The 18,813-nt window shown below is 26.8% G+C and overlaps 2 protein-coding genes across 3 annotated transcripts in view; one reads left to right on the top strand and one right to left on the bottom strand.

Annotated features, from left to right (window-relative positions):
* The window catches only part of red (LysM peptidoglycan-binding domain-containing protein red), a 48,123-nt gene extending 40,188 nt beyond the window's left edge, over nt 1-7,935 (top strand). The window contains exon 3 of the mRNA XM_067284164.1: nt 7,839-7,935. Within this exon, the coding sequence (XP_067140265.1) occupies nt 7,839-7,842 (4 nt within the window). The 3' untranslated portion in view covers nt 7,843-7,935. The remainder of the gene's footprint in view (nt 1-7,838) is intronic.
* A 419-nt stretch (nt 7,936-8,354) lies between these two features.
* The window catches only part of Dis3 (exosome complex exonuclease RRP44-like protein Dis3), a 34,726-nt gene continuing 24,267 nt past the window's right edge, over nt 8,355-18,813 (bottom strand). For both annotated transcript variants that reach the window (XM_067284160.1, XM_067284161.1), the window contains 8 exons: nt 18,664-18,750; nt 16,231-16,387; nt 15,932-16,152; nt 14,642-14,732; nt 12,733-12,810; nt 9,890-10,042; nt 9,649-9,771; nt 8,355-8,441 (listed from right to left, as the gene is read on the bottom strand). In XM_067284160.1, the coding sequence (XP_067140261.1) occupies nt 8,373-8,441; nt 9,649-9,771; nt 9,890-10,042; nt 12,733-12,810; nt 14,642-14,732; nt 15,932-16,152; nt 16,231-16,387; nt 18,664-18,750 (979 nt within the window). In that variant the 3' untranslated portion in view covers nt 8,355-8,372. The remainder of the gene's footprint in view (nt 8,442-9,648; nt 9,772-9,889; nt 10,043-12,732; nt 12,811-14,641; nt 14,733-15,931; nt 16,153-16,230; nt 16,388-18,663; nt 18,751-18,813) is intronic.

The raw sequence follows: 18,813 nt of genomic DNA, 5'->3' as shown, positions 1-18,813 counted from the left end.
AGTTTAATTTGGAACTTGTAATATATTTATTTTAAAAAGTCTAATACTTTCATATATATATGGTGGACTTTTATTCCGATTAAAAACGATTAAAATTATAACACCAATAATAATTAAATTTAGATATTTTTTTTATGGACTGAAACGTAGATCATTTTTCTAAAATCAGTAGAAAATTTACAGTGAATATATTTTAACTAAATATTGGCAAAAAATATCCTAATTTGAAAGTTTAGTATGGAAAATGTTTTAACAAATCACTTTAAAAATGATTTCAGTATGCTTATAGATTAACTGTTTTCATCTCAACAATTAGAAGTATTTCAAAACATTTTAATTAACGACAATAGGCGTAAAGTGTGACAAATTTCTTAAATGCAGCTATTTTTTTATATAATGACGATTTTGTCACAAAGCCAGATTGATATACGCATGCTGACTAAGTTCTTTGGTTCATACTTTTATAACTATTAATAATTAAACAAATAATTGGTTTTGCTTCAGTGGTTTGGCACGTGGATAGCGGAATTTCTTGTAAATAATAAATAGTAAAATACAACAGACTAGAGTAATTTATCAAGGTTATTGTTAGCCGTAACCGATGGATCGTATTGCTGTATTTATGTAATGAATGCGCCGAATATTGTTAACAGTATTCATAGAGTAGTTTTGATAACTATCGACTAGAATTCTATAAAAGAACATTGATCGTCTAATACTTTTTTTTTTGTCATAAAATATCATGTAATTGAAGGAACATTGCTACGATGAATGAAATCATCCAGTACAGTAAATAATGAAATTCCAATAGGGAAAATATGTTCGTTTCACTTCGATAAATCTTATCTGAAATATAAATATTTTAGAGGACGTGTAGTCACTAATAGAATCCACCCATATCGAGTTTATTTTATTTTATTTTTTAAATAAAATACTGTAAAACTTGACGCTTGATAAGGCAGGAAAGAAAGGAACGTTACCGCTGGCAATGAGAATCGCCGTATGAGTTGATGAAAACGTTTGGGAATTAATAAATTTGTGAAAAATTTTCATTTAATTTACGAACTTTGTTACATAATTATTATAAACATCCATTACGTTTATCAGTATAAATAAAGCCTACAGTTTTAAACACAAGTATCTGTGTTATCGCGAAAGCTTTAGTAAATCTTGAACTTTGTCTAACAAATGTTATTGTAACGATTTGTGAAACTTGTCCGGATTGAATTACACCTTTGTATTATTTTCAAAAAGTGATTAATAATAGTAGTGACAGATTACGTCTGATAGATAATGGCTATTTGAAATGCTTCATTATTATCCGTTTAGTCAAACAGAATTCACAATGAATAATAATGTTTCGTTATTCATACCAGGCATATGAAAAGTGTTTTTGTTTTATAATGAGTGATAAATAACTATCTGTAGACTGCTTTATCCTTATATTGTACTAACAAAGAAACAAAACAGCGATGATTCGTCAAAAAATGCAGTAAAGAATAGTAATAAAATTTCAAAATGTTATCAAATAAACATATTTTGTTCTCTAATAATAATGGAGAATAATTTTTAAAGTTATTCTCTATTATTCTCTATATTATAACTTTAATAAAAATAATTTATCTCAATTGATACCGAAATAATTCATGTTTAGTTTGGAAAAAATATATAATTTTAACTGCACAAAACGGAAAAAATAAATGCCGTTGATTCTTTTAAATCAGTTAGAAATTAAATATCTAAAAACATTTAAAAGGGGGGGTTATCTGTATTGAACCTTACTTTATCAAATTTTAGGATAGATACTGATTAAAGAAATATTTATCGTTTTTTACTTTTATATTTTCGAAATTAAGGGGAGGGATATCACTCGAGTGCATATATATAATATGATTTTTTATTTTTATTTTTATTTAATAAATAATAGTATAATTTGATAAATGTTCACAAATAAATTCCTCGTCTTTATTATTTAAATAATTTTTCACTTAGTGATTAATTATTCTCCTATTCACATTGATATTATCCTCAAAATATGATCAATCATCATTATATAATTTAAAAAATAAACATTTTGTTTAGCAAAATATAATATGTATAAAGAGTATCAATACGATAGCTTTTCTGTTTAACGTTATATATGAAATGCGGATTTAGGGCAGGTATTATATACAGGTATACTTCGAGTTACGTCGTTCTCGATTATACGTCGTTTGTCAAAAAGTATATGCAGGGCCGGATTTACCAATCCAGGGGCCCTGGGCACAAATTCGGTGGGGGTCCCCCCTTTAAGAGTAGGCAAATTTGATGATTTAGAAAATTTACACAAAATACTGTACTTTCAATTAGATTTGAACTAGGAAGTTGTAAATTTCATTTAAAAATAAGGTTATTGTAAACATACATATATTTTATTGTGTAAAACTAATTATTTTAATTTAACTGAAAAATACCTATGTGAAATTTTTTCCCGAAATTTTCCGATGTTTCATAGGTTTTTTCCCGGGTTTGGTTTTCTCTGCCTGTTGCCCTCATGATTAGGCCACACTAGGCTGTCGCGGTAATATAAAAAAAATTATGTTTAAACATAATTTTTTTTTAGTTTTGTGGGGGCCCTGGGCACAGGCCCCAAATGCCCTTATGTAAATCCGGCCCTGAGTATATGGAAAAATAAAAATCAAGTTTAAGTCATTTTATTCGACTTTACGTCCGTCCGCCACAAATACTGAAGTCGTAATATCACTAGAAAAGCGTTAAAATCACACAAAATCATATTAAAATATGTACATTTACATTAAATATTAATATAATCATCATAAATCCTAGAGAACGAAACATGAAAACATCTGTGTTTCTGTGTTGTCGTCTTATTTAGCGGTCTTTAAGTGCTCATTATTGGCGTTTTCCACCGTAGTTTCGACTTATGTCGTAACTACACAAGTAAATTCGACTTTCGTCGCCTCTCCTGGGACCAATTACCGACGTAAGGCGATGTATACCCGTACTGATAAGCAATTATAAAAAGAAATTAAAGTTTCATTCTTCCAATAAAGATTTTTAATTTAATAAACTTTTCGATAGCCCATGGCGTTATAATAATTTTATCTTCGATTGTGAATATATAAAACTAAATTCTCGTTTGTTTCTCCTGACCCGGAGGAAACTTACGATTCTTCTAGTGGCTCCTATCCATATAAATTGAAGATTTTTTGTTAATAATAATAACATTAAGATTGCTTTTTTTTATTAGTAAACATTCTACGTATTTCATTTGTTCAAAAATAAATAGTAAAAGGTGGCTTTCTCCACGCTCGGACCCCACACAAACGCTCGACGGTTCATAAGTTACTTAACAGATCACGTTCTGCCTAGATATGGGAAGTGGCGAAATATGGTCCGTCGAAATAATAAAAAAAATATTCGAAATGAACAAAATATAGGAAAAGTTAATCAGTTTTATTTTTAATGGCGTATCAGTAGTAAACGTTCTAAGATTTATGAACCGTGTACACGCATAATAATCGTGAGAATTAAATTTGAAATAAAATTTACTAAACTTGAAATAACGATAATTGAATTTTCTAAAAACGAGTTATACAAAGGATCAGCCTAATCTAGAACAACCTTTTGTTAGTTGCCTTTCTATGGTATAAGAAGAGAGGGGCTTCCACCTGTCTCTGGATAGTGGAAAAAGATGGAGTTGCAGCTGTTCGTGCTTGTCTCACGAGACGATCATCTATCCTGATACTGTCTAGAAGTCCAGAGTCTGCCCACCATATATACATCAGTTTAAACGGTATTATGGTGGGCAATTTAGCAAAACGGTCACCCTGTTTCGTTCAGCTCAATGATGCAGTTTTTCTCACTGTGGATCTTTTACTGCTTTATATAGGAATGTTTGACATTCAAAGACCTGTAATAAAAAGTAGATTGAAAATTTTACAATGAGTCTCTGCGATGGTTTTTAGGATATTAGGGTAGGATTTAAGGTACTGTGGTGGCATTATCTGATTGCAGTCGTATCACAGCTAATCTTTTCATATCTGTCTCTAGATTCTACTAGATTCTAATATCTGTCTCTATCAGATTTTAAATATGTTTTGCATAATTGTATAATTTCTTACCAATTTATATCTATCCACTTTTATGGTACTGTATTTAAATTTATAAGAAAATATATTGAGGATGTTTTTGGTATGATTATTGATATACATTTTCATATTTTATAAACTTATTTGCTGGTTTTATAAACTATCGTACTCTGTTCTCTAATATTTTAATTAAACTTACTCTGTACTAACTTACTGTATGCTAATATATCTTATGAATATGCGCTAACAGTAATCGTCTCATTTCGCAAGAACTACGACATGAGCCTAAAAAGACGATAGAAATCGGATAGATAACGTGGGCCTAGCACTGTTTGACAAGTTTTGACGAATTACAATGCGATCTGCTTACAGTAGAACCCGATTATCCGAGGTAATGTAAACCGATGATACCCCGGTAAACCGAAAATTCGAATAATGCGGACGGCCACAATCATTTCAGATTAAAAAAAGATTTATATGGCGAATCACTTTTCAATCTATTTTTATATCTTTAATCATATATATGAGCAATAACTTTTACATCATTTACTGTACAACTAATGTGTTTACACTAGTTTAATTAAGAACAAACAAGTGTATTATTATACAGTTTTAATAGGAATGATCTGTCTGGCGTTGCTATTTTCGGCACTGTATTAAGCGTTTCACAAAACACGTTCCTAAATTTGAGTTGAGCGGGTCTGAGAGCCAATGGAAATCTGATTCGAGAGTATTTTTCCAAGCACCTCGAAAGGCTGCTTTTTCTTCTTAAGCAAATATGGCGGCAATCGTGCTCAAGGAGTAGGAAATAGAGAAAACTTCAAAGCTGGTGCGTCAGAAGTAAATTACCTTCACTTTTCTTCCGCTTTATTCTCTTAGGAAATTGTCGAAGGAATTTTTTGGTGCAATAAAATACTCAGGCATTACGAAAACTGCCGGCAAGAAAGGCGGCCATCTTTAAAATCGAATTCGTATTGGATTGATCATCACTAAACATTTTCTAATTCCAGTTTCATAACCCTCTATTTTTAGAGACTGCAAACATTTCTAAAAATTTCTGTAAATATTACTATCAAAATGCTCGAAGCGTTACTTGTTTCAAGGATTAACTGGCAAAGAATATCAAACAAAATAATGTTCATGTAATTATCGATACTTTCATAATATAATTGACATCGAGTTACAAAGAAATTGATGTTAATTAAGACATAAAACTAACATATTTAACAAAATTTCTACGCCGTTAAGATCTACAATCATCACAAATTTGAAACTTTCAATGTAAGTATGTGTATGATAATGTATTAGGTGACTGACTGACTCGTGAGAGTGACAGAGACAAATTATTGTGTTTATAACAACAGCGTCATCTCAGTTTTCTTTCCCCCTTGCGGTACCAATGGGGCCTTTTAAATTATACCCATTGTGAGTTCGACTAGACCTGCAATACGGATCATTGGATGATGTGGGACGGGGCCAGACCATACATCGACTTGCTCGACCGGATCGGTCCCGGATCCACAGAACGGCAGGCTGACGTCATAATCGCAGGCCATCCTGCAGTCACACAGCATTTATGCAAACAAGATTGTATTAGAATTTGAGCATTATTTTGATTACATTTATGCAATTATTACTTCAAAATACCTTCATATATTATTTTAAAAAACGGAAAAGTATTTATCATCCTAAATCAACCAAATGAAAATTATATATTTGATGACTTAGAATGTTATCAACATAAAGATTTCATCATCATTTTAATTCTTGTCACGGTGTATTTGCATTTTCCGTAATTATAGGAAAAAATTTCTGTAAAAATCATACTGCTTTCTGTCATCATTAAGTTGAAGGTCACTTTAAAATGACGTCAGAATATATCTCTAACATCTTCTCCCCTCCATAAAAGACATTTTAAGAACTGATAAGACAAATAATGAACTGATTTTAGTTCTGTCCTCTTAAGGAGTGAACTAAAATTAGTTCATTATAAAATCTGTTTATAATGTTTTCATTTGATTCTATTTAAAAAATAACAAATAGACAGAAACTGGCGTATATCATTATATATTATTTTTGAATAATTATATATTTAAATTAATGCAAATATATATAATTTATTTCATAAATACTTTTTATATTTTACAGATACTATATAAAATGATTTCATTGTCATATTTGTACGAAATAAATGTTAAAATCTCTCTTAAAGACTTTAAAAAATTATTTAAAGTGTTTTTATACAAAATCTTATTAAAGAAAAATTTATTTACTTTAATTTTTAATAAGACATAATTATATAGAATTAGTGAAATATGAAGAATTAAACTATGGTTATCCAGTCCCCAATTTAATCATTTTGAATATAATGTAGAAGTTATAAATACAATTTTTTAAGAGAATTAATATGCTTTTATAGTAATTTATTAGGGGCTGAAAATATATATTTTATAATTTGAATTATTTATAATTATAGAAAATTAATATGACTGAATTTGCACTTTAATTTCTAGATTGACTATTAGAGTATCAAATAATTTTAGAAACTGATACTATTGACCTATTGAGGTCATATTTTTTATCATTGAAAAAATACATATTTTAATGAAATATTTAATTACAAGTATTTTTTTCAATTATATTTTAAATAAATATAACTATTCTTTCTCTGCTATTTAAGGATATTTTATATTTAAATATTCTTTTGTTGATAAAATATTTTTAAGTCTTACTACATGCCACATTATAAATTCAGTGTGATAACATATCCTCTGAATTTATTAGTAAATTTTAAAAGAAAAATTTTATGTATAATTGCATATACTAATACAATAAAGATGTCAAATTAAGTATTTATTATAAAGTTTTATGCAGGAATAGAGAGATAAGTAAAATTAGGGACAATCCAAGAGTTAAATTTAACTCTAAAGATTAGTTGTTATGATTTCAAGGTAAACAGAAGTCACCATAATATTAAATAATATTAACAGATTCTCTTTTCATTCATATTATAGTTAATAAAAATAAATGAATTGAGGAGTTGATTAATTATGTATTTATTCAAATATATAGTCTTACGGACTATAAAAAAAGTAATTTATCATTATCTGGAATCACTAATTATTGATATTAAATATTTCTGAAAATCCATCATATTTTTGCTTATTTATTTATTTATTATATATCATTATAAATATATTAAAATTTAAAATTTATGTCAATTGTAATTTAATCACTTCAAATTTTCTAAAATATTAAACAGTTAATATAAAAATTTAATTTCTAATGAATGAAATGAAATGTGTACATATTTTTCAATCAATTTCAAATCATGTTTATGGATTAGAATGAGATGACTGTTTCTTAAATTGTTCCATTTTCTTATCATAGATACTGAATCTATTGATAGAAAAAGAAAGAATGGAGAGGATATAAATTTAATATGTTTCTAACTAGATTTTTTTATAGAACAATTAATCATATTTGTTGAAATTAAATTCAATCTGCCTGAAAGTTATTTGACAGTTTTCTCCATTCTATACACTAAAACAATAATGAAAACAACAAAATCCTAAAAACAATTTCACTCCTAAAATAAGAAAGTTAAGGATCATTCTGTCTTCACACAAATACATGAGAAATATTTTTTCTTGTTTAGCATATTGTTATGCCAAGTTTAACCCTTAAGATATAGATCTGTAAAGATGTATGATGCAATTTTTGAAAATATTTTTTTGGTTTTTAAAGGTAAAGGTAAGGTAGAGTCCTAAGTCTGCCAAGGTGCATTAGGGAGAGGGTGTACAATCCTTGTTCAGAGCCTGGCCAGAGAAATGAATGAGAAACCAGTCCCATACTGGTGCTGACTTTATCTCCTAGAGATTCACTTGATACCCTTGGAAAGAAGACTGAGTAAACATCAGACCCAGAGAAACTGCTGCCACTGAGATTTGATCTTGTCAATAGTTCAGTGTTATATCGCTAGACTATCATTGGTCCTTTTTGATTTTTAAGTAGAAATCACAGTTTTGAAAAAAGAAATTAAATTGTTTAAAATATTTAACATTACAGCAAACATTCATAGCCAGAATAAATAATGAAATTGACTGCTTTCTTATTCTATTAATAACTAAACATATCAAGAAAGGAAGAAAAATATATAAAAATCAGTTTTAATAATTATTATGCAAATATATATTAACAAATTTTATAATTTTGTTTTTGTAACAAATAATAAAATATACAATGAATTATATTTTGTTTTTAATTAATTTATTTAATGAATTATTTTGTTTTGCGCTTTTTCTTGGGTGGACCTCCTTCAACGATTGATGGAACACTAAATCCTTCAATCTGAAAAATAAATTCACCATTACATTGATCCAGTTTTGTGAACAAATAATATTTCTTCAAAACTGCTACATTCATATCAATTTGTAGAAAATAGATTTATTAGACATTCATACTGAAATATTCTGCTATAATTAATTTCATGGCATAAATAAAATTTCTATATCATCAATTCTCCATCTCACTGATATAAACAAGCAAGTTACAAATGAGGAGAAAAAGTTCTTATTAGTAGATATTAACCACATCACATAGTAGTAATATACAGAGGGGTCACTCCCATAGACAATGTTAACTTTTATGAGCTGAAAAGCTGCATAGATATGCAGCTTTACAGTGTTGAACCAGGAAAAATATCACATGACATTTTGTAAATTACATCATATCTGTTGTTCTTTTCTGAACAATCTATCTTAACTTGCTGCTATATTACAAATTAAACTCATTCTTTTATCTATGACAAACTTTACGAAACTATCAAAGAAACAAAATAACTATTGAAACAAGATGGTGACAAAAATCCAGCGTAATTTGATATATGGTTGGTTAATATGCACTTCTGAGTCTGCATATCAACTGCTCTCTTGAACATTACTTTCAGAGTTCACCACTGGAGCACTGAGAGTAAATCATTGATTCCTCTGTATATTACTACTCTGTACATATTCTAACAAGATAATATACTAGAATCAGCTTATTGTGATCACAGATAATGTTATTAGAATTAGCATGTTCCAAAAGAAGTAAGTTAAAATGCACTTTTAAAACTCTGCTTAACTGTAATCAGAATTTTGATTATAGTTATCATTATCTCTGGATAAACAGCATAAAAAGCAACTTAAATGCCTATCAGATATAGTATATCACTGAATTGTTATCAGTCCAGTACTTTAACCATTTAATATTTCAAGCATTTTATTATTATTATTATTATTGTATATCAATTCACAATATTTAATGTGAAAATTATCATAACTTACAACTTTAACTTTCTAGGATTTATTTTTTAATTAATATTACAAAACTATTAATGTTCAAACAATATTATAAAAGAGTTATATCTTAATTTTAAATAATGAGTTTATAATAAATAAAACTATAATTCTGATATTTTAAAATCAGAATTATAATTATAGTTTTATTTTCAGTTCATATCATTATTTTATAAATTAGTTTTTTCTTATAATTTAGGGAACTTTTATACACTTACAAATGGTTTCACTAGTTGAGCTTGTATATAAGGATGCTGAATATTTGATCTATCAATATGTATTTGTATGGTGACTGGATCAAAAATACTTAAAGTAACTCCATTTGCAGTATGACTCATTTCCTATCAAAATATAAAAATAAATTGTTAAGAACATTTTCTGAAAAACTGTAATTATTACTTAATTACTTACAACAGTATTTGAGTTTCTTGCTTTAATGAGATTGAAAAATAAACTTACTTCTTCATTATATGTAAATATAGATGTGTTTAATTCCATCTTCAAATTTAATTTTGTTTCTAAACCATATTTTGGTAGCAAAATCATTAAGGCATTTTCTCCAACAGAAAAAATATAACCATCTTCTTCAATTATTTTATCTTTAAGTAGTAGCTAAAATAATATAAAATTAAATTTTAAAAAAATAATTTAAATTATTATTTCACTTTCAATAACTATTTTTTTAAACTGAAAAATGTCAATTATTCATTAAAAATTTATTAATAAAAAATTTTGCTGCAATGCTAATATCATTTATTATAATTTAAAAACCTTTAGATGTTTGACATAAACTAACTGTAAATAGAAAATAACAAAACCATGAAATTAACATACACTGATCATAATTTAAAGAATCTGTTTTCCAAATTGCAGTGTGCTTAAAAAAAGAAGAAAGGAAAAAAAATTTATTCCAATAAGATAGAATTATTGATGCATACAATTACTGAACAAAATAATTTGGCCTAAATGCTCTTATCATTTCATATCTGGATTTTCATATAAGGAAGATATAAAAGAAAGGATAATAAAATTGGAAAACTATTTTAAAAACAAAAGAAAAGTGAAAGAATGTTAATGAAAAACAATTTTATGTATATTGTCTTCAAATAGTAATATTTGTTAAGGATAAAATTATGATTTTTTGGACTTTTTTGAAATTTATAATTTTTTACTATTGCCAAAAGGATTTTTAATAATAATAGGATTTCATAGTCTCAAATAAAAGATTATTCGAGTGAAATGTTTCAGTGTTTTCTTAGAGTGGAAGAGAATTAAAATAATAATAATTTTATGTATACTATTTTCAGTTAATTTCATTTTTGCAAAGTAGCACTTTTACAATAATTTTAATTCTATTAATATAAATAGAGTTAAAACTATGCAAAATTGTTGTAAATATATGATATTTTATTTCATTTAAGAATAACATCTGAACATATACGAAAAGTTTTTGAGAATGTAATAATATGAGATTTTCAGTGTTTGTATATATGAACAAATCTAAAATTCAAGACTTAACATTATGATCATCCTGAAATTAATCTGTAACAACTTTATTCTGACCAATAAACAGATAAATCAGCAATATTCAATATTATAAGCTAATAAAATAATAAAATAATGGTGTTAAGTAACCCATTTCCATATTTTAAATGACTTGTATTATGCTTAATCATATGAAGAATTATTTCATCAAGGAATAGTAAAATTAAGTACTGATTAATTTTTATAATGTTTTGATATTACATCTTCATATTATGTTATGTTATGTTAACATTATTTATTACTTTAAATTATTAACATTCTTTTGTTTTTACTTTTTCACTTTGTGGCCACAAACAGGGTTTTTCAGACAATGGGGTAGCTGGATGATAAGGGATGGGGCCTGCATATCACTCAAAATATTCGAAATTTGTGTCTCCCAAAAAATATACCCTACCATTTCTTTGAAACTCCACCCTTTCAACACTGTGGGCTCTGTCAACACTCCACTCACACACATTTACTCACTACCATATCAGTAGACATTAGCCAGGTTTTTGAATCAGTCCTCCCAAACATTCTTCTTTCTACCCTTCATGAGCATTTTGATCTCGACCCCATTTATCAATCCTGGTTCAATACCTACTTTCTATCATGTACTTACAAAATTAAAATAGGCAGATTTGAGTTTCTAGATTTTGCACCAATTTGCAGCACACAACAGGGTTCAGTATTAAGTTGTCTTTTCTTTTCTGTTTACATAAACAACATTCTTGGAACGACTCAAATCTGCTATAATAGCATATGCAGATGATATTAAAATAATAAATCATAACCTGGATGTCCTTCAACAAGACTTGCATCAATTGTCAGATCTCTTCCAAAAATATAATCTAAAAATTAACACCCATAAAACTGTTGTAAAGTGTTTCTCTCTCACTCGGAATACTCCTCTACCATCATTTTCTATTATTAAAAATCCTTTAAAATATGTCAATTCCATAAACAATCTCGGCATAGTTTTTGACAATAAACTTACATTTAAGTGTCACATCAATAAAATAATAAAAACATTAGCAATATGTCATGGCATCCTCTGGCCATTCTGTAAACATGTCTCATTGAATAATGTGTTATGCATTATGTTCTTTTTACAAATTTTCAGTCTATTGTAGATTATAGTTTATCAATTTAGGCCATGGCTGCCCCCTCTCTTTTAAATAAAATCATGAAAGAGCACGATAAAATTTATTTAACTTTGAATTTACCCTGCAATCTACCCCATACGTATCATCCAAATGTTACCAGGCCAGACTGGGTCTTCTGATTTCTAAAGAGCGTGTCAAATACTTTGACCATTTGCACTTCCATAAATATTTTAATGGAAACATACAATTGGATTGGCTACAATTAAAAATTCCTCAATGAAACATGCTTAACATATCATGTGTTTTTACTCCCTTTTGTAGACTAAGCATTTCTCAAAGATCATACTTTTATCACATCTCTATAATATAACAGAATTTGAAAATTTATTATATGAAGATTTTAGTCGTTTTAAATGCATTTGTAAATGAATACTTTATAATTCTTAGTGTTTAATATTTTTGTCCTATTCTTATTTTTACTGTTTTTTTTTTGTATTTTTATATATTATATTTTATGTGTCTGAGTCATACTGCTAATTGGGTGGTGTTAATCTTTTCTCATATACATGATGTTTCCATTTGTAAAGAAAATAAATAAATAAAAATTTATAAAGTAAGTTTTAAAAAATGTCAAAAGTAAATAAAAATCTTTTATAAAAGATAATTACTTACATGCATATATAAAGTAACTGATGATCTACCAGCATCTTGGGCTTTTTTATGTCGATAATTTAAATTATTACATAATTCCTAAAAAAACATTATAAATTAAAACATAATTTTTGTGATTTTACAATTAACTAAAATTAAAATTATAACTTGAATACAAACAAAATATAAAATACATTTTAAAAGTAATTGTCATTTTTCTAATTAATGGACATAATTAAAGATTTATTTAATTTCTAAAGCTAAGTTATTGCAGTAAATTTTTAAATATTTAAATTTTTTAATAATTTCAAATACTGTATTTACTTGCATATACGACGATCTTTCATATAGGATGAGGTGTGACTTTAAAGATCAAAATAAAAAAAAATTGAATTTATTAATACAATTCTAATTTTATTTCATTTAATCACACACAAAATATTATCAAATGCAAGTATTAAGGCAAACACGGTTGTTTGCCTTAATACGTGATGAATGGAAAATAAAACCAAAACATTATAATGTGCATGACCGAAAAAAGTTTATTTTTAATGATTCAGAATGTGCTAATATTCATTAAAAATAACAATTTACTAATATGACATAACTACATTTATAATCTTGCTAGGTGACCTGTATTTCATTAGTGATTTTATAAATGACAAGGAACTGTTTTCTGCGAACGAATGAGATGTAACATGGTTTTTAATTGGTAAACGTAAGATTAAACCAACAAAGAGGAGTGTGTCTTAAGTTGTTTACAGTAGGTACCAACATACAATAAATAGAGTGTAGACCAGGGGTGCCAACTTTTGTATACATAAGATCTACTTTTTATCTTAAAAATGCGTCGCGATCGACTTGTCATAGGCATAGTGTAAGTGGGGAGGGGAAGGTGTGAAATACATACTATGTTTATACACTGTGTTTCAGTACGTGGTGCACTGCTTATGAGTCGAGTCATAACTGCATGCATACTGTTGTGTTCAATTACAAATATAATACATTAAGTCAAGACATCGCGAGCGATCGACCAAAATTGGCTTGGCGATCGACCGGTCGATCGCGATCGACTTGTTGGCCACCCCTGCTGTAGACCTATAATGGCAGCATTAACTATATGTGGTTCACAGAAATTATTGCAAGAACACAAAGAAGCCTTCGCTTGCATGTACAGTACAACTAGGTTTTTGAAGCAGTGAAAAAAGAATGAAAACCTCGTATTATATACGAGTAAATACAGTACTTTAATATTTAATAATCTTAATTCGTAAATTTGATTCTATGTAAGAAATTTTTAATGAAAATCGTCTTTTTTTTCGTATTACAACTTCAATCTGAGCTATACATAATATTTTATATGAACATTTTCATTTTATATATTCATATCTAATGAGAAAACCATCATCACACTGAATCACAAGTTTTATTTTCTATATCAGTTCTTGTATTTTGTTGTGAATAATGTTTTTCTTGTATGGTTTATTCACTCAGCTATCTTGAGATTTTTTCTTTTTTGAAATTCATATATATTTTTATACAATAAAATATGAGGTAATTTTTATAGTAATTTATTTTGTATATATAAAGGACTTAATTTTATTTGATTGTTCATGTACTGTACATAAATCTACATGCTAGTTGAGTATTTAAACAACTCTTTACATGCAATTAGTGCTGAATGTCAGTACTAAATTCACATTACCATAACTAGCATTTCATTTACATCCTGAAATATTTGGAATTAGAACCTTAGAGCAGAAAGAGGTCAAACTGAATTATTATTAATAAAGCTAATATTTCTTTAAACATCATTTTTTAATATTTATTACTTTTTAAATTAAAAAATAAATTATTTGGAGAATTAATTGTCACCAATTAATATTGGTGAAATTAATAGGATTAAAAATTATCTTTTAAATTTCCCTACCTGCAATGCTTTTTTATTTATCAAAGTTGGATAAGCAGTTGCTACTTCTAATGCAGTAGCTAGAAGTCGATGAACAATAATATCTGAATATCTGTAAATATTTATCATTAGTTTTTGTGTTATTATTAAAATAATTAAACTTGTTTAAATTATTAACTTTTTAATATTTGAAAATAATAATCAAAGAACAGAACAAGCAATTAAAAATTGTTTCCATATATTAATATCAATGTATTATAAATAGAAAGAAAATTAAATTAATTTTATTTTTTCAAACAATATAAGAATTACAAAATTTCAGAACTTAAAACTTCAAATTTCTTAGTATTTGCATATTGTGTATTATGTATTTGCACTTTGAAATTAAAGATATTTGGGTCAGATTAGAAAAAATTTTGTTTTATAAAATATATACAGTAAAGCCTGTCCAAAACAGAACCTGAATAAAAGGGAAACCTGTGTAAGAGAAAAAATTATTTAGAACATAGCAATTTTCTATGATTAAAAAAATACCTGTTCAAAATGAAAACCTGCCAAATCAGAAAAAATATTCAGTACCAGGTAATTCCAGCTTACACAGGTTTACTCTAACTCTTAATTCATAGTTTATAAGATGATAATTATAATTAAATAGTATATACAGGGTGAGTCAGAGACAAAGAAAACATCTTGGGGAACTATAGGTCATTGTTAGCAAAAAACTTTATATAAACATGGGTATAATTCTCAGTAATTTTAGAGACACAGCTGTGTAAAAGTCACTCAGATGCAGCAATAATAATGAATGATGTGTGTTACATTCAAAACAAGCGCTCAAAAATTGAATCCTGAACTTCACTATATTTTTTAACTCAACCAAACATGCGTTGTTTCTCTGAGTTAGTGGTAATGACCACTGCATAACTCAGAGACAAAATTCAAGTCTCATTGCATCATCTCTTGGAAACATACATTGGACATGCTAATAATGATAGGGATGTAAGTTAAAGCAATGTAAAGTTTGACTGACTTGATTGCAACTTTCATACAGCTCTAAAAAATACTGAGAATAATATCTGAGAAGGTTTTTGCTCACAATGACCTATACTATCATTCCCCAAAATATTTTCTTTTCATCCTGACTCACCCTCTATAATAACTTTCAAGAATATTAAATTCCTTTTTGAAGTTAAAAAAATATTTTATTATCCTTTTAAATGGTCCTTATTATTATTTTTTTAATATTATGCAAACAATTTTATGTTTAATAATAGCATATGATCTACTCAGAGAAAAAAATGGAAAACTAACCTTCTAATTGGAGAAGTAAAATGAGTATAAATTGGTACTGCCAATCCATAATGAAAGTACTCTTTTTCAGGTAAAGTACCACTGCAAAAATATAATGCCTGAGTCATGCATCTTGTCGCTTTCATTCTCATCATAGTATTAAAATATGGATTATCTTTCAATACGCAATTTTCAAGAGATTCGGATAACTTTTTTCCATTGTCAACTTCAATTGTAAATCCCTATAAAAATTATTAGATTAAACAAATAAATTTTTAATTATTATAAAGTATTAATTTATACATAAAAATTCAAAGAACCTTAGCTAATCCAGCTTTTATTAAAGGTTCAAAGTTTCCTGTTGGAGGAGTAGGATGACGTCGCAAAAGAGCAAATTCGGGAAAAGCTTCAACAATGAAACAAGCAACAGAAATATTTGCAAGTAACATAAATTCTTCTACCAAAGAATTAGTTTCACTGAAAAAAAAAATATTTTTAAAATTATTATTATTATTATTTTATAAAATTATTAATTTCTTAAAAATTTTCTTAATTCCTTTTTATTCCTTTGAGATTAAATATTGAACTCATTAATTTACATGAAATGTTTGAGTGAAAGCAGATTTTCTTATTGTAAAACAAAATGGTACAGTTGAAATAGAATATTAATTGTGTTATATGAAAATCTAAAACAACAAAGAAAATAAAAATTATTTTATGTTCTATGAATTGTATCTTGAAATATCACTGTTTAAAATTATCAATGATTTTAAATGTCAATTGCACATTTTCAAAAGGTGTTTATTATTTTTGAGTTTCTCTGCACTTTTTAAATTACTGTTAGTTTTTGATTTTACTATTGATTAATTTTCTTAAAGGTTTTTATGTTATTTACAATTTTTTAATCTACATATCAAGTTAATATCAATAACAAATTATTGTATATTACAGAAAAAAATGTGTAGAGCTTTTTATATTAAATGTTTATAATATGTTAGGGATTTTGATTGTTTTTAACAGCACAACTCTGGAATTTTCACTTCACTTTGAGATGTGAAAGTGTGCTGTCAGAGACAATAGGGCCTCTAATATAATAATACGTTTATGTATCATTATTTAGTAGCATTTAAATATTTTTTTTTGTAATGCAGAATAGCAATTCTTAGAGTACCTAGATATCAGAGTAGTGACACTCAAGTCATCGCCGCCAGGTTCTGTCTAGTCAACACGTGGTCTATGGATTTACATTAAGAAATGACGATTTTTTTTAGTTTAATAAAACATTTTTACAAATAAAATGCTTTATTAAACTAAAAAAATATCGTCATTTCTTAATGTAAACCCATAGATCACATGTTGACAGTTGGCAGAACATGGTGGCAATGACTCTTGTGTTGCTACTCTGATACCTAGGTACTCTAGCAATTCCTATATTGCAGTAATAGTATAAAAGTAATTTTTTAAACACTTTTCAAATTTCTAAGAGGTGAAGTGTTTATTATACATTTTTAAAATAGTTAGTATGTTATACTATTTATTAGATATGATGTAATAATTATTTTTAAAATTTCAAGGATAAACCATATATAAAATTTAATGTATTCAATAATTATATAATGTCAAGGATTAATAAATGACAGAAATGTTAAATATTCATATATTACAAAGTTCTCAGTTTTAACTTAATTTATTCCAATTTACATAAAAAATGATTAATCTTAAAAATAAAAGTCAACAGAAATCTTTGCTTATATGAGTTGACATTACTTAATAAAATTATTATGAAGATCAACATTTATGTGATAAATGGTTGTATTAATACAGTGAACCATCTAAAATCTTAAACACTTCAATCAAAAGCCTTAAATAATTTAAGTGTTTACTATATCATTCCAGTCCAATAAATCTTGACATCAAACGTCCGAATTTGGCTGTCAAAAAACAGATATTAAACCATTCACTGGTAACTTTATTGTTGATGTCCTTTCAACCTTGTATTGTGATATTCTAACATTTATTCAGAATTCAGAATTTTTTAATTTTGAAATTAGGATCAGTGTAGTCTTCATTTAAATGTAGTATTTCTGTAAATTATATTTTGAGTCTTTGTAAGTATTCCTACATTCCTTGTGAAATAATTACTTAAACTTAGAAACCTAACATTGAATTACAGTGTATTTGGATTTAAAATACTAATTTATGCATGTATTTGAAAATCCAGACAAACTGAAAATCTGGATGGTGTCTGGGTGCAATTATTCCAGATTTTCAATGCTTCATTGTATATTATTTTGCATAACGTAAGTGATAGAAATATTATTAATGCTAGACTTTTTTGAAAAACTAGTAATTAAAAATTTGTTTAAAAGTGAAAGGATAAATTCTTATTACATATGATATAAAAATAAATTAAGCTTAACAAATTCTGAATAATTAGTAATTTTATAAACAATATAATGAAATGGTTAAATTGATAATGTACAGTACTTATCTGTAACTTAACAATTGACTGGACTATTTAATTTACTGTTTATTTATTATTTATGTTAAATTGAAGGTGAACTTAAAACTGTAAAATTTTAGTTACATTTGAAATCATTAAATTCTTGAAACTACTTTTCTTTAAAGATGTTTTAAATGCAGGTTAAAATGAACAATTGATATTAAGTATTAATTAAAAATTTTAAATTTTCATAAATTTTAACAAATAAAATTATAAATTATATTTATGAATAAAATAATAAATAATTTACCGAAATTGTTTGTCCACTGTTGCAATTGGATCCTGGGTTTCTTCATCCAATGAAAATTTTATTTCATTAGAAGATAATGTAAGTGCACTACAATAAAATATAATATAAATGAAATTTAATATTCACATTTAGTAAAATCAAACGAAGCAT

The sequence above is a fragment of the Centruroides vittatus genome, unplaced genomic scaffold (assembly GCF_030686945.1).
Source record: "Centruroides vittatus isolate TY-2023 unplaced genomic scaffold, ASM3068694v2 scaffold_1152, whole genome shotgun sequence".
In the NCBI taxonomy this organism is placed as follows: domain Eukaryota; kingdom Metazoa; phylum Arthropoda; class Arachnida; order Scorpiones; family Buthidae; genus Centruroides; species Centruroides vittatus.
Note: the sequence above shows the minus strand (reverse complement) of the source record. Positions and strands in the feature narration are given on the sequence as shown.